The 16,849-nt window shown below is 53.6% G+C and overlaps 1 protein-coding gene across 5 annotated transcripts in view; it reads left to right on the top strand.

Moving 5' to 3' along the window:
* The window catches only part of CCDC88C (coiled-coil domain containing 88C), a 146,953-nt gene that overhangs the window by 74,170 nt on the left and 55,934 nt on the right, over nt 1-16,849 (top strand). For all 5 annotated transcript variants that reach the window (XM_007987601.3, XM_037984401.2, XM_037984402.2 and 2 more), the window contains 5 exons: nt 819-902; nt 3,251-3,391; nt 3,813-3,997; nt 4,716-4,797; nt 5,102-5,260. In XM_007987601.3, the coding sequence (XP_007985792.3) occupies nt 819-902; nt 3,251-3,391; nt 3,813-3,997; nt 4,716-4,797; nt 5,102-5,260 (651 nt within the window). The remainder of the gene's footprint in view (nt 1-818; nt 903-3,250; nt 3,392-3,812; nt 3,998-4,715; nt 4,798-5,101; nt 5,261-16,849) is intronic.

The raw sequence follows: 16,849 nt of genomic DNA, 5'->3' as shown, positions 1-16,849 counted from the left end.
CCTATGTTTGTAAATAAAGTTTTATTGGGCCGATTGCGGTGGCTCATGCCTGTAGTAGTCTCAGCACTTTGGGAGGCTGAGGTGGGGGAGGATGGCTTGAGGTTGGGAGTTCAAGACCAGCCTGGGCAACATAGTGAGACCTTGTCTTCAGAAAAAAATAGAAAACATTAGCTGGGTATGGTGGTGCATGCCTGCAGGCTACTCAGGAGGCTGAGGCAAGAGGATCACTTGAGTGCAGGAGTTTGAGGCTGCAGTGAGCCATGATCATGCTACTGCACTCCAGCCTGGGTGACAGCGAGACCCTCTCTCAAATAAAGTTTTATTGGAACACAGCCTTATGCCCGCCTTTACATATTGTCTGTGGCTGTTTTCCCACTACAGCGACAGAGCTGGGTAGTTGTGACAGAGGCCAAATGGCCCACAGAGTCTAAAATATTTACCATCTGGTTTTTTACACATGAAGTTTGCCACCCCCTGGCTTAAACCAGGTGTTCCCTGTCTTTACGTATTTAAGAATCACCTGGACAGCTTGTTTAAAACGAAGCATTCTGTGTTTCACCCTGGTCTTTTCAATCTCGGTGGGGGCTGACGGATGGGAGGTTTAAGAACAAGTTCACCAGGTGATTCTGATGTAGGTGGTCCTGGCAACCACTAGAGACACATCAGCGTAAGGGCTGGCAGGAGGACAAGAGCGTTCTTAGTTATGAAGAAGCCCAGGGTGGGTGGTTCCTTTTGAAACTGTCATTCTGTGGCCGTGGTGGATTCAGCTTCGCCCTCACTTGAACAGTGCTTCCATTAACACATGTAACCCTCCGCAGTGTGAGAGGAAAGAGGAGTTCATTGAAAGAATCAAACAGCTGGACATTGAGACCCAGGCTGGCATCGTGGCCCATATCCAGGAGGTAGGTGCGTGGCCTCGTGGAGGGCTCAGCTGTGCACTGCTGCGCCCGTGATAGCCGGGAGGCAAAACTTCTCTATGAGTGGAAACGTTTAAAGAATACATCACCCGTTACGATTTTGCTAATCTTAGGTTTCAGACGCCATAGGCACATTGATTCTATTTGGAAAGATAGCCATCAATCAGCCAGCTAAAATAAAATGAGGGTAAAAATAAAAATTTAAAAAAAAAAACACCTCAATCAAGTCGTCTTTTGTCGCCTTCTTTTTGCCTAATATGGACTCAGACTATTTTTAAGAGCTGTCAAGTGGTTGAGGCTCAGAATTTGATTTACAGGCCCTGAAAATGTATTCTGGCAAATGTCACCCTGCTTTGAACGGTTGATCTTTATAGAGAGAGATTCTCTGCTTCTGTCAGTGACATGGCAGAGACAAGCTGACACCACTTGGGAATCTAAACCAGTGAGTCCCAGAGAGGCTGCCTTGGGAGGCTTGGCCCATCCCCAACTCAGGCCCCCAGCGAGGGTTCGGGAGGGCTCTGCATTGAGCATCAGCAGAGTGCAGGAGGAGGAGCCCCTGGCCTTGGAGGCCTGACCTTCCCGGCCCTTTGCCATTGACGTTGGCAGAGGTGGTATCAGCTAAGGAGGCGGCCGCCCTGGGGGGCAGTATCCAGGTGGCAGTTTACTTTCCTGACCTCCACTTCCACACTCCTTCCAAAATATGCACTGTGTGCTTTAATTACCTTAGGAGATATGGGTTCAGCAGTCAGTGTCATTGGACAGATGAGATAAATGCATGAAGAAGATTTGCATGCACAGGAACTGGTGTGTGATTGGCAGAGGCAGCCGAGCACAGGACTCCCTGGGTTGATACTGGGGAGAACCTGTGGCTCGGCCTACCAGCTTCCACAGCTGGCTGGGGCTGTCAGGCCTGGGCTTCAGAATTCCCTGGTGCTTTTTAAAAATTGGGGTGCTGGGCCCCATGAGAGACCCACTGAGTCAGACTCAGTGGGAGGAGGGGCATAAGCATTTAAATAAAACCTCAGCAAGTGGCTGTGGTGCAGCCAGGTTAAGCCCCTGAAGCCCAGCCACACCACCCTTTACAGAGGCCCTGAGATGTCCAAGGACTTTCCCCAGCATTGGGTCTGGAGCAGGCCTAGAACCAGCCTCTCCATCCTGTGCCCTTAGGGTGCTCTGAATCATGGGATAAGATTTCTCCTAATTCTCAGATCACCCGTATCCAAACTTATCCTTTTAGGGTAGGGAGAAGTAAGAAGGTGGTGTCTCTTCAAATTTTGAGAAATTGAAGGCCCTTTGTTGACAGGGCCCTGTCTGCTTTTTATTTTATGGGTTTGTCTTTTTTTTAGAGACAGGGTCTCTCCCTGTCACCCGGGCTGGAGTGCAGTGGTTCTCACTCACTGCATAGCTCACTGCAGCCTCAAACTCCTGGCCTCAGGTGGTCCTCCTGCCCCAGCCTCCCAAGTAGCTGGGACCACAGGTGCATGCCACCTCGCCCGGCTAAATTTTACATTTTTTTGTAGAGAATGGGGTCTTACTATGTTGCTCAAGCTGAGTTTGTGTTTTTGTTTTTTCTACCTCTGTTGATTGAATAAAGACTTCTTTGGATGTGTTTCAGAGTAGATGCCCCGATTTCATTGTTCTTGTTTTCCTCTTTTGAGGCCCGAGCACTATGGTATCTCTTCCAAAACTGAGAGGAGGAGAGCTGGAAACAGACACTGTCTCCTGGGGCAGATCGCGGGGGGGTGTCGAGAGGCTGTTTCATGTAGACGGAGCCATGTATCTCCGCTCCCTGGCCAGGGAAAGGGGCCCAAAGAGGCCGTCTTGTGTGGCCCGTGGGAATGAGATGCACCCTTCCCTGAAAACTGATTATGAATAGTTCCAGAAAACAACCCAAGATTGCTTTGTACACAACATTCTGACAAAAGATTAATATTTTTGTTCTATTCACATAGATGTTAAGAAGTAACATACAGTCCCTTTCCTCACCCTCTCACCCTGAAGCTTTCCTTCTTTGTGTTCTACATTGACGTAGTTCCAGTGAAGATGTCTTATCCCAGGACCTTATAGGGAAACAATTGTAAGGCGTGCTTTCTGGTCCTCTTTGAAAATCTGTGTCCTCTTTGACCCAGTTCTGAAAGCAGAAGTGGTTTATATGAACAGGGCTGTGCTGAAGGGTTTGGCCGCACTTACATAGGGCACCCTTTTGCTGGCCACAGTAAATTTGTCCCTGAGGGATTAGCAAGGTTGATTGGAAGGAGATGCTGTTTGCAGTGTGAAGGAAGTGGGTGCCCGTCTCTACCGCCCCTGCACTGCCCTGCCATGTGTGCCCACAGGTGACTCACAACCAAGAGAACGTGTTTGACCTGCAGTGGCTGGAGCTGCCCGACGTGGCTCCAGAGGAGCTGGAGGCCCTCTCGAGGAGCATGGTGCTCCACCTGCGGAGGCTCATCGACCAGCGGGACGAGTGCAGTGAGGTGCGTCCGTGGGGTGGCGGCCCAGGCAGCCTGGGAAGGGGCTCAGGCCCCTTCATCTCCTCTCCCTTCATCTTCAGCCTAGATGCCTCAGTCCTGCTGCTGAGGTTCTGGTCGGGGTGGGACGTGCGTGCTTTCCCTGGTTACGGCCCCTGCAGTGCATGGTCACCTCGGGCCTGTGGGAAGATACAGGGGATCAGGATGCGGAGCTTGGGGCCCCCCTCCTTCATACATTCCCTTTTGTTTCACTAAATATTTCACCTCTTTTCAAAACCTACGCCAGCCTTCTCCCACCTTCCTCCTGGTTTCTTAGTCTCCGCTGAAATATCTGTCTTTTGGTGGTTTCTTCACCCTGTTCAAGCTCAGGTGTGGTGCTGGTTAACCCCGTTTGTTCTCCTCCATCCCCCTCCCTGCCCGGCTGCAGCTGATCGTGGACCTCACTCAGGAGCGTGACTACCTGCAGGCGCAGCATCCACCCAGCCCCGTCAAGTCCTCCAGCGCTGACTCCACTCCCAGCCCCACCAGCAGCCTCTCCAGTGAAGACAAGCAGCACCTGGCCGTGGAGCTGGCCGACACCAAGGCCAGGCTGCGGCGCGTCAGGCAGGAGCTGTGAGTCCCCGGCTGCTTCTCCTACCTTTGTGTGTGTTGTTACAGTCATGTTTCTGGTGTGGCATCAACTCACATGCGTGGTGCTGCCAATGGCACAGCTCTGACGTGCGCCCTGGAGTCAGCTTGGGTCTGCCTTGAGCTTACTCTTTGACCTGGGACCAGCTGCCTCCCCGTCCGAGGCTGGCACTGGGATGGGGGCGGGGGTTCTCCCCAGTCTTCAGGGTTTCTTCAGTCCAGACAGTGCAAGTTGTCCACAGAGGCAGCCTCCAGTCCATGCTCAGCTCCAGCTTGGGGCCGGGACGACCACACCTGGTGTGTTTTCTTGGCTGGAGGGAGGAGGTGCCCCTCCTTCGGTCCAGTCTGGTGAGCCTGTTCTCCCAGGTTTCCTGCAGCTGGTGGATGTCACCTGGCTGGTCACCTGTAGAGCCTGGCCGCAGGGTGGTACAGCTGCCGCTGGGGTCTCCTTACCTGCCCCACACACTTGGAAGGAGACCTGAGTGGCTGATGGACATAGTTTAAGGGCCGATGTTGCAAACTTACAAAGAGAAAAGAATTTTGAGTCAGTAACATTTTTGCAGGCCCCATAAGCAGATCGCCTCCCCACTGCCCAAATCCCCGGCGCTTTCCTTTTGCCACTGGTCTTAGAAGTGGCAGCCTGCGTCCTGGACTGCTTGTTAAGGAAGCTGCCTCCCACTCTTTGTCCTTACTGCCTCTGCAGGGAGGATAAGACGGAGCAGCTTGTGGACACCAGACATGAGGTGGACCAGTTGGTGCTGGAACTGCAGAAAGTTAAGCAGGAGGTGAGTTGGGGGCCTGAGCCTGTGTGTCCTGGGGGTGGCAGGGCTGGAGGGTCAGGAGCACAACAGCAGCGCTTTTAAGCCACCCAAGAGCCACTTGTCCTGAGCACGGCTATGGGGATGACCCTGTTTCTTAGTGACAGCAGGTGGAGATCCCGTGTGGTGGCATGCACATGGAGGCCCCCGGCCACCAGGAGCTGGCTTGTCCTGGGCCATCATGGAGACACCATGGAGGAGGGAATTGGCCTTTCTGCCCTCCCTAGAGGATGCCCTAAGCTAGGTTCTCCTGCCTTTGTCCACTTTCCAGAACATCCAGCTAGCAGCAGACGCCCGGTCTGCTCGTGCCTATCGAGACGAGCTGGATTCCCTGCGGGAGAAGGCAAACCGCGTGGAGAGGCTGGAGCTGGAGCTGACCCGCTGCAAGGAGAAACTGCACGACGTGGACTTCTACAAGGCGCGCATGGAGGTAGGCGGCCTTGCTGCGAGGCCCCCGGACGGGGCTGCTGGAAATTCCTCAGAAGCAGATGCAGACTGACCTGTCCTTGGGGGCTTGGGGAAGCGGAGCCACAGCTGTCTCAGCAGATGCTTCCCTGGCACCTCAGCCTGCCTGGGCTTCCCAGGGCCCCCGTCTTTCTCCTCTTCATCTCCCAATCAGTAAGGGAGGGGAAGGAGTGTCATTGATTGATGTAAGGCAGTAATTCCCTTCAGGGTTTCTCCTGCCCCCACCTCATGGCATTATGATTACCTTCTATCCGTGTGCATCTTTTAAAAGACTTCTTGCAATTTCTGTGGCTAATTTGCTAGGACTATTTGCTCATCTGTGGGAATAACAGGCAACCGGGCGCAGCGGCTCATGCCTATAATCCCAGCACTTTGGGAGACCAAGGTGGGAGGATCGCTTGAGGCCAGGAGTTCGAGATCAGCCTGGGCAACATAGCAAGACTCTGTCTCTACAAAAAATAAAAACAATTTAGCTAGGCATAGTGGCACGTGCATGTAGTCCCAGCTACTCAGGAGGCTGAGGCAGAGGAGGATTGCTTGAACCTGGGTTGTCAAGGCTGCAGTGAGCTATGATTGCACTGCTGCACTCCAGCCTAGGTGGCAGAGAGGAACCCTGTCCCTAAAAATAGGAATACTGTTATGGCTCTGTGAGGTTTCAAAGATGTAACTGGTGATGGGCAATCCCCATAGTAAGTCATCAGCCAGTGGAGGCTACTCGAACCATCTTTATTTTAAATCTTATCAAGGTTCTGGGAAAAATGCGGGTGAAAGGGTCAAGGCTACATGGAGACCCAGACCCAAATGAGGTCTCTGATGCTCTGACCACTCACCCTGACAACCTCATGTCAGTAGCAGCTTCCGGGACCCCCTTTTCTGAGGATTTAGGAATTTTTCCCATTGCCTATTCCGGGGGGGCTGGAAGTGGTTAGAAAACATGAGCTGACTGAAATCAGAATACTGGCACACATTGAGTGGACTTGTTCAAGGCTAAGAAATAAGCCCGACGTCTCTCCTACCAGCCAGAAGGCTTCTTAGGCCACCGAAGGCAGAGCGCCGTATTGTCCTCTCCCTGCCATGGAGCTGTCAGTGCTGGGGAAGGCTGTCGGCCCAGGATTTCCATGTGCTCTGTGCTGCAGCCGGGCCCTGGAGGCACTGGGGCTGGATGAGGTGGGTTGGCGAGGCTATGGCAAGGGCCTGTTCCTCAGACCCACTCAGGGAGTGTCCCCTGAGGAATGTGAGCCACACGCTAAAGCTGCTTGCCTGCTGAGAAGGCATCCTAGAGGCTGTGCAAAGCCTGCCCGGCCTGGGCGAGGGGTGGAGAGGGTAGACCGTTTCTCAGCTTTGTCTTGGAGATGGGCCACTGGCTCTGTGGGTTATGAGAGGCACGAATCCCCGGCACAGATGGGCTCCGGGACATGGGCAGCTTCTGACGGCTGTATCACTTACTGGAAATGCCCTGGGTGGGAGGAGTGGGGACTGTCATGCAGAAACCACCACCTCAGCAGCTCCTCCTGCACATGGGGGACCTCGTGCAGCCCCAGAGTGAGGTCATGGATGGAACGTGACTCCCACATCTCACCCCGTACCCTGATTTGCGGAGGAGGGTGGGTTTGGGGATCCCGTCTCTGTGTGCCTTGTGGGAGCATCCTCGCTCAGTCACGCAGACGCGTCTGCCCAGCACCTGCCTGCATGGTAACTGAGCCCTGCACCAGGAGCAGAGGATCTAGAAACGCACAAGCTCTGCCCTCTGCATCAGGGAGTTCTTGGCGTTTTAGAGAGGTTTCCATAGTCTCCAGTGTCATGCCTCTGTGAAATGACAGAAGTATTTTTCACATTAACGACTTTCATAGTGGAAAATTACCATGAGATTTATAATGCCTTAGATTTCGTATTCATTTTATTAATCACAAGAGAAAGAGCAATAGTGTCTATCTGCATGAGACATTTACTCAGGGATAGGTAGTGACACACACGTAGGTTTGCAGACACAGAGCCATCCACGCAGGTGATGAACTGGGCGTGGTCGATTGAGTCCAGGCCACTGTTGAGAGTGAGTTGTAGTACCTTCGGATGCCCATGGTGTCAGGACTCAGATAAGTGGTGGAGGACACCTGCCTGTCCTTGGATTGGAATAGTTACAACAGCCTAGCAAACCATCTTCAGTCCTTATAGGATGCTTAGAACAATTTAGGATTCCCTCCCTTGTCCGTCTTCTAGACTTGAAACCTTTCTGTTTGTGAGTGACTTTGCCTTCTTCATGCAGTGACATTAATTGAGCAGCATGGAGATAGTCAGGGAAGAGACCGCTGGACCCACAGGGCTTAGCCTCTTGGGAGGGGAGCAGGTGGGCAGCACATGGTTAGGACACAGCACCGTCAGTGTTGTGCTGGGGGTCATGGAGGAGGGCACCTCATCCAAACATGGGCTGGGGCCAGGGAAGGCCTTTGCTGGGAGGGTGCTGTTGAAAGTGAGGCCTGAAATAGCTAGGAGTTAACCAAGCAGTGAGAGCCAGGCAGAGGGAGGAGCAAAGGCCTGGAAGCCTGAGAAAGCAGCATGCAGGAGAGACACCCGAGGTCAGGGCCACAAGGTCCTGGTGTGTCCGGGTGGACGGTGAAAGGTGAGGCTGGAGGGGCTCTCAGGCCCTTCAACCATGGAAGGTGTGCAGCGTGCCCATCAAGCATTTTCACGAGGCGGGTGGTGTGGGGTGTTTCATAATATTTAAGCACTTAGGCTGCGTGGCCCCAAGTCTGCCTGATGCACGAGCCCTGCTTTCCACCACTGCTTCCCCAAGTCCCACCGGACGAGGAAGCCTGGCCCAGGAGTTTGGTTTGTGTCTTCATGGGGCGAGTTCTCAGCATGTAGAGCAGTTCTGGCCCCTGGGAGGTGTTGGAGAGATGTTTGCTGAATGAATCGTATCTGGAGCTGGCTTTGGGCAGTGCTGCATTTGGGCAGTGCTGCAGAGCGGGTGGCTGCTGTACTGCATGGGAGCCCCTACCTTCTCAGACACCTGCAGAAGCCATGTATGGGAGCACAGGCCTCTCGGGGCGGGCCTCCCACTTGAGCACTCAGGTGTATGTTGGACTTAACTTGGAATGCAGCTCAGAGGCCTGGAGCTGAGCTGCTTTGAGATGGGAGCCAGGTACCATCTGAGCCCTGCTGGGGGTGAGGTGAACTCTTGCCCCCAGTGGCAGATGCCTGGGCCAGTCACTTCCTCCAGTGCTGAGTGGGCTTCATGTCAAGGCCCGGCGCTACCTTAATGCACAGGTGACTTTGATGGGCCCGTGTTGCCTTTAAGAAATAAGTGTGTGCCCAGCTTTACATGAAAATCCAGGTTTTTCAGGGTGTAGCGATGCACATTTCCAGGGGATTTGCCCTGAGATTCCTTAAGAACAGTTCCTATGCAGTTCAAAGCAGACAGCACCATGAAGAAATGCATCTGTGGCCCAGGCATGGTGGCCCGATGGCCCATGCCTATAATCTCAACACTTTGGGAGGACAAGGCAGGCAGGTCTCTTGAGCCCACGAGTTCGAGACCAACCTGGGCAACATGGTGAAACCCCATCTCTACAAGAAAATGCCAGAAATATCAGCCGGCTCTGGTGGCAGGCAGCTGTGGTCCCAACTCTTGGGAGTCTGAGGTGGGAGGATTGCTTGAGCCCTGGAGGAGGCTGAGGTTGTGGTAAGCCGAGATCTGCACTCCAGCCTGGGCGACAGAATGAGATCCTCTCTCAAAAACAAGAAATGCATCTGTGAATTGAGGTTGACCCGCAGGTGGTAAAACCTTAGATTAGAAAAGACCCAAGTATGAGGTATGTTTATCCAGAAAATAAAAATGAAGTGGTTAGAGAGAAGGATAGATGGATGGATATGTGATAAAGCACAGATAGCAAAACTTGTAATTATAGCATCTAGGTGGTGTATGTATGGGTGTGTGTGATACAATTATTTTGACTTTTCAGGAAATTTTGTATTTTTTTGTAATAAAATGTTAGTGTTAGAAGAGATATTCCAAGTAAAAGGTCAGTGGGACAACAGGTACTTTGCCTAACTCACACCTGGTCAACCACATCCATTGTGAAACAGTTAAAAATATTGATCAGTTTAAAGCTGTGCAGCAGCTTCCCATAAGTCTCAGCTCTTCATTTCTCAGTTTCTCAAGATGTGGTCTGTGTCTGTCTGTATCAGGATCAGCTGAGGGTTTGTGTTTAAAATGCAGATTCTTGGGCCCCACCCTAGACCCTAGGGAGTAAGGGCAGGCCCTAGAAATCTGCATTTTACAGGCCCTCTCCCAGGCCATCTTGTCCCCCTTAAAAAAATAACCTTACTTTAAAAAAAATTAACGTGTACATTATAGGAAACTGAAAAAGACAAGCAAAGAACAAAGTCCTCCGAAGCACAAGCAGTTTACAGTTTGCCGTGTCCTTCTGTGTCCTGTGTGTGCACACAGCCTCGTTTTACATGTTTGAGAGCGTGCAGTGTATGTCATGCTTTTTCACACATCATGAATATTTACCAATTTGAAATCCCAAAGCTGTATGAGTATTTTGATAACCAAGAATACACTACACCAACTCAATCTGTTAGGAAAAAATGTAATCCTGCCTTTCTTTGGACATAAATGTCACAGACGACAAAAATGGCAACAGGCGTCTAGATAAAAGTATTGGCAGAGTTAATGTTAAAATACTATATTCCGTTAAGGCTCAGTTTAAAATAAGACGTAAAGCAACAGAGTACACTAAGTGTATGTTTGGAAGAGAATTCATTAGCAGATCTATACCATTAAAATATTAGCAAGAAGATATGTTTCCATTGAATTCCTTAATGTATTCCTATAGTACAGCCAAAAGAGATGCACACACGTCAGTGGCTGTCATCCAAATGGAAATATGAACACATCTGCGTGTGTCTGTCCCTTTATACTTCCTGGATTCCTCCCAAGCTGGAGGAATACGGTTGCAGACGAAGAGAGTGCTTTTTTTCCCCCCCGAGGCTCTTCACTCCTGGATTCCCTCCGGAAAGGCAGGGTTTGCAGAGCCAAGGGTCAGTTTGTGGGCAGCGTGTGGCCAGAGGCTTTTTGTGTGGACCTTGAGCCCCAGCAGGCGGGACTCTGTCTTACTTGACTGCCTATACAGAGAGCCTGGCACACACAAGGCACTTGGTAATCACGCCACCCTTTGCTCTGCAGTTAAAAGGCTTGCAGTCTGGGGAGGAGGGAACGGGAGGAATCATGAGTTTTCGATTCCTTGGGACTGGAGACAGGGCTGTTGGGTGAGATAGGCAGGAGAGCAGAGAGGTTATTGGATTTGTGCCAGCTCGAATGGGTGCAGCACTTGCAGGTACAGTGGGAGAGACTGGTGCCGGGTCCGCCCAGACAGGCTGCCCCGTCTAACCCGGAAAGCACATCGGTGTGCATCACCGAAGGGAGAGCGCGTCCTGCCATGTGGGAGGACAAGATAAAGGACCCAGGCTTCGGGGCAAGGGCAGATTAATTTTGGTTACAAAAACATGGAACACAAATGTACATGGTTTGTTTTCAAAAGTCTGGCAGCTATTTTTGCTCCTAGCCTAGCTTACATAAGAAGTGAAACAACTAAATGAACAGCAGAGTAGGTGTCCCTCGGTCCAGGAGGAAGCGTGCGGGCAGGCGTGGGGTGTCCCTGACTTCCCTTTGTAAATAGTAGTTCTTCTGCTCGGTGCTGTCCATGGCATGGGGGTTGCCCTCAGGGCTGCGTGGGAGAAGGACGCATATTTTTAAAATTGCATCCCATATTTTAAAATTGGCTGCAATTTTTCCCATATTTTAAAACTGGCTGCAAATTTCTACTGCAGGCAAAGGGCAGATGCATAGATGCTGTGTGCATCCTGAGTGGAGTGGATGTAACCTCTCTCTGCTTCTGTGTGATTTACGGCTCTCTACGCAGTACGGGCTCCCAAATAGCCCGAGGGGCAGAGACTTAGCTGGGCAGAGTCTACACCCAGGGGCAGAGACCTAGCTGGGCAGAGTCTACACCCAGGGGCAGAGACCTAGCTGGGCAGAGTCTACACCCAGGGGCAGAGACCTAGCTGGGCAGAGTCTACACCCAGGGGCAGAGACCTAGCTGGGCAGAGTCTACACCCGGGGGCAGAGACCTAGCTGGGCAGAGTCTACACCCGGGGGCAGAGACCTAGCTGGGTGCAGTCTACATCCAGGAGCAGAGACCTCCCATCTTTTACCTGGGCACAGTCCATACCCAGGGGCAGAAACCTACCTGGGCACAGTCCATACCCAGGGGCAGAAACCTACCTGGGCACAGTCCATACCCAGGGGCAGAAACCTACCTGGGCACAGTCCATACCCAGGGGCAGAAACCTACCTGGGCACAGTCTATACCCAGGGGTAGAGACCTAGCTGGGCATAGTCTATATCCAGCTCGCCAGGTGTTAAGCAAGTCTTGTCCCCATCTGTCAAAGTGGGGGGTGCTCTGGGGCATGTCTGAGACCTTGGCATCCTGTGATACAGGACCATGTTTGCAGTGGGCTTATCCTGGGGTGCACCTCTCCATGGGGAGCCTCCCTGACAGGGAGCTGCCCCAGAGGAGGTGGGGACCCTGGAATAGATCTCTGCAGTGAGGGGTCAGCCAGAGGGACAGAAAGGGTTGTTGGCCAGCACCAACCAGTGAGGAGCTGGTTCCCAGAATGTGTATGTGTCTTTCTCTCCTCTCTCTTGCACGTGCACACACATGTGTGCACATCCTCCCCCGCCCTCCGCCATGGTGACCAGGAATGGGGTGGGGGCAGGAGCTCTGCTGTGGCCTGGTCTGCCTTGCCCACGAGGCCTGGAGATAGGGCCCCAGCTCTCCTGCCCTCCTCCAGCCTCCTCTGGCCCCACACAGCATCTCCTGCAGCTCTCAGAGGTCTCAGTCATCTTTGGGAGGAAAAGGTGCTTGGGACATGTTTGTTGATTTGAGTCCAATGTCTTAAGGCCCCTGAGGCTCTCCCATCTTTTACTTAAAACAGACCTTTCCACTTTCCTCCACTGTCTCCAGCTGCCTCTCCCTGGGCTCAAAGGCAGACCTGTGTGAAAGCAGCATCAGCCGTGGGCCCATTTCCCCCAGTCTCTGGGGCCACCTGCCGTGCCTGCACCCCCCACTTACCAAAGCCACTCTTGCCAGTGAAGAGTGCTCCTGACATGGACATATCCGGCAAGCACTCCTCGGCCCCAGCCCCTCCTACCACTTCCTCCCTGAGCTTCCACTCTCCCCACTCCTGGACTCACCCTCCCCTCGCAGGCCCACCCCTCAATATCAGGGCCCTCATTCACCCCTCGCCCTCTGCTCCTCTGGGCTTTCTCCAGGGATGGCTCACCTGCCCCGCCCACTTCTCTTAGCCCATACACATAGACCCTTGAGTCCCAGATCTTAATCCTTGGCTGAGGCTCTGTCTTGTGCTCCAGGCCTCAGTGTACTCAGGTCGTCCAGAGACATCTCAAGGCCAGTGTGTTCAGAGTCATTGTCTTTCCCTCCACACCTGCCTGTCCTGTCTCTGGTCTGTAGTCGCATCCACTCAGGTTCTCAAGTCAGAGCACAGGGCCACCTTGGTTCTTTGTCTTCCTCCCTACCCCCCGTGTCCCAGGCCCAGGTGCCCCTCCTGTTTATAAGCCTGTTTCTCACCTCCCAGCATCTCCCTGTCCGGAGGCGGGTGTCGAAGAGGGCGCCTCAGCCTCACTGGCATCCTCGCTCATGTTACTCCAGAGTCTGCCTGTGGAGTGCCCTCCCTAACAGTCTGGACTGGCCAGTCTGCCTCTGTCTGTCCTGCTGCAGAGGCCTTTGCAGCCGCTCTCCATGGCTCCTGGCTAAAATCCACACTGTACCCTCGTCTGCCACTCGCCCCCTTCAGCTCCCCCAGGACTCCTGGTGCTTTTGCACAAGTGCTTCCTCGGCTCAGCCCCGCTCTCTCCTCCCAGCTCGCTCCTCAGACTCCGGGGCCAGGTCAGGGATGGGGCACTGATCTGTGCAGCCTGCGTCTCCCAGCCTCCTGCTCCAGGCACCTTGAAACCCCTCCTGACTGCAGGCGGTGCTCGTCACGTGGCACTGTCCTGTCTGCTTCCCAGCCAGAGTGGGAGCTCTTTGAAGACAGGATCTGTGCCTTATTGACCCCTGGTCCTCCGTGCCCCATGTGCCTTCTGGCTCAGGGGTCAGCAGATGGCAGTGCCTGGGCAAAGCCGGCCCCCGTGAGTTTTTATGGACACAGTTGTGTTGGAGCACAGCTAATGCCCATTTGTTGTCTCTTTTTGTGCTCCCTCTGTGGAGCTGAATAATTGTGACAGAGACTTAAAACCTGCAGAGATGAAAACATTGCCTGATTGGGCCTGCACGGTCTCAGGGGCTGGCCCAAATGAGGTGCACAATCGGGTCTTTCAGTGAGTGGTAACTAGACTGTGTGTCTGTGGAGCTTTCCCCGCCTGCTACGAATGGTGTCAGGCCCTAACTGCGTCCGTGCACTGAAGCCTTATGGTGGCTCTGCAGGTGTAGCAGCCACTGTCAGTTCCCCCGCTCTTTTTTTTTTTTTTTTTTTGAGGCGGAGTCTTGCTCTGTCGCCCAGGCTGGAGTGCAGTGGCACTAACTCGGCTCACTGCAAGCTCCGCCTCCTGGGTTCACGCCATTCTCCTGCCTCAGCCTCCCGAGTAGCAGGGACTACAGGCGCCTGCCACCACGCCCGGCTAATTTTTTTGTATTTTTAGTAGAGATGGGGTTTCACCGTGTTAGCCAGGATGGTCTCGATCTCCTGACCTCGTGATCCACCCATCTCGGCCTCCCAAAGTGCTGGGATTACAGGCTTGAGCCACCGCGCCCAGCCCCCCCGCTCTTTTCAGATGAGGAAACTGACGATTGATTAATTAATAACATGGCAGTTGCTAAGCAGGGAGACCTGGGATGGGAATGACTGTCTGCCTCCAAGACCTTGATGCTTGCCTGTGAACGAACGTGAGCTTCAGCCTTCACAGGAAGGAGAAAATAAAGGGGGGTGTGGGGAGTGCTGAAAATGGGGTACTCTCAGGAGGGGTGAGGGGCTGCCACTGTCTCCGAGGCCGTGGAGGCCTGAGGAAGGGCCCCAGTCTCCAGCAGCTCACATTAGAGCTGACGCATCACGTCATAATCAGGGAATGTCAAGATTTGGGGTACTTACTAAGGACACCTTGAACGCAGGGAGGTCTTCTGTTCCCACCTGGGACTTTGTGTCTTTTGTGTCTCCCTCATTCCTTAGTAACTGCTGAGGAGTTGTGATGAGGTTCAGCACACTAAGACGTTGAACAGGACAGACCTGACGTTTGGTTTAAGGTTTAAGTTCCCCATGCTCCTCAAAGCAGGCGAAGTTTGAAAACAGGCAGGTCTTCAGTGAAGCCGAAGGGATGTCCACGAAGCTGGATGAGCAGGTAGAGTTCAGAGCGGGGCTGATGTTTCCTGGGTGGGTAGGAGGTCTGCCCACCCTGAGTCAGCTGACCCAGACCCTCCCCACTGAGGATGCCCTGGGCCGGCCTCCTGCTGCTATGGCCCCCTTAGAGAATTATACGGCATTGTGGTCGCCACCGAGCTCCCTGGTGGGGGACTCCTCGTTTCTTTGATTCTGTACCTGCTCTGGTGCTGTGTGCTCCTCAGGGGTCAGGAGGCACCCTAGAAGCCAGTTTTTGCTGTTAACATGCTACGTGCTCCACGGCGAGTGCCGGGGGTGCTCTGTTGGTGTGAGTTGGTGGTGATGGCAGCTGGCGAGTCTGTAGGTCTCAGGCACTGCGCATGGAGTGTTTTACACGCGTCATCCGAGCTCCGCGTCACCCTGGCTTCAGGCCCATCCTGTGAAGGAGGAATCTGGGTTGAGAGTGTATGTAGCAGCCCTGGGCATCGGGGCCCGTTAGCTCCCATGCCTAATCACTGCCCCAAGTCGCAGTGGCAGATTAGAAGTGAGCTCTCGAGCCTCCTGGACCAGCCCTCAGGCCTGGCCTGTGACTTCATGAGTGTAGTCCCCTCAGCTGTTTGCTGGGCTGGGCTGGGCCTTTAAATAGCCCCCCAGGTCACTGGTGGTCAGGGCCGTGGTGGGGCGTTCTGGCCTTGGACAGTACCCAGAGGTGTGGAATCGGGCTTCCCACTCCTCCTCACCAGGTCCCCGGGGGAGCTCTGGGCTTGCTTCGGGAGCTTGGCCACAGCTTCTTCTGGATCTGGCTTCTCATTTCAGAGGTGGTGGTGGGGTGTGCAGGGCACTCGAGATGTTTTTGTTACCTTATACATAGTGGAGGTTGAAATGGCCAGAACACCATGGCATGTTGAGTAGCAGTTAGAAATCTTCTGTTCCATGTCATCTCCCACTTCTGCATATCCCCATTCATTCCGGGAAGTCTCTTGAGTTCTTTAAGGTCCACCTCACATGCCGCCTTTGATTCCTGCTTGTGGCATGATTTGGCCAACTAGTGTTGTTGAACACTTATGCGAGGCTCACAAGAGCAGAAGCACAACAGTCCTGCCCGGGGTTCCTGATCTAGGGGAGGAATAGGCCGGCCCGCTGTGGCCTCAGAGCAGACCAGGGGAACCCTAGGAGCCCAGAAGCCTGACTTGGGTGGGACACAGTGAATTCTCAAGCACTTCTCCGTGGGGACAACTCAGGCTGGGTCTTGAAGGCTAAATAGGAGTTGGTTGTGAGGGTGAAGCAGCGGCAGCCTGTGCGGTGGTTGCTTAGGGCCTGAGGGTAGTGGTGCTGGGGAGTGCTGGTGGTGGTCTGCTGGAACACTGGTCGGAAGAGTGGGGGCAATAGCCAGAGAGAAAAGACCGGACCTTCTTTCTGCCTTGAAGTCTGTCATTGTGCTCTGGCTCGTGTCATTAGTACAATAAGGGCCTTTCACCCACACAAGCCCCCGAGGGTGGGCTTCAGGGAGCCGAGGGCAGTGAGGAGAGCACAGGGTCTGCAGCTTGTCAGGCTCCAGCTTTGTACCTCACTAGGTTCGTGGCTTTGAGCTCATTATTTTTTCTGAGTTGGTCTTTCATCTGCAGGAAGGGACTGTCCCTGCCTCTCTCTCAGGGCCACTGTGAGTAAGGCGGTTCATGGATTTCCTGGGGCAGGGCCAGCCACGTAGTAGATGTGGTCTCTGCTGGGGACAGCCAGAGAAGGGCACGCAGGTGAATCCAGAGACTTAATGGTCAAGCCCCTCACCCCTGCCAGGCTTTGATCAAATCTGTGTCCGCTGGCTGGAAAGTGTGTGGCTTCCCCTGCACCAGGAATCTTGGATTCTGGCCCACATAGGAAGATGAGCACATAGTGGATAAGCAGGAACTCCCCGCCTGGTTCCCAGTGTGATTCGTGAGTGGGACAAACCTTAGACAGCTCTGCCCACCGAAAGAAGCATACAGGTTCCTGGCGTGTGCCGTTTGTAACCTGCAAAGGCATTTGGGGGAAGCTCAGTTCCCCGCCAGATACCGAGCAGTGCTTGGAAGGGCCCAGGAGAAGAGAAACCAAGAAAGCCCTTAGCCTAGGAACAGTGGCAATGTGGGCCCCGGACCGACTTCTTCCCTTGTGCACATCACTGCCT

Source organism: Chlorocebus sabaeus, chromosome 24, assembly GCF_047675955.1.
Source record: "Chlorocebus sabaeus isolate Y175 chromosome 24, mChlSab1.0.hap1, whole genome shotgun sequence".
Taxonomy (NCBI): Eukaryota; Metazoa; Chordata; class Mammalia; order Primates; family Cercopithecidae; genus Chlorocebus; species Chlorocebus sabaeus.
This window is presented reverse-complemented; position numbering and strand designations above follow the sequence as displayed.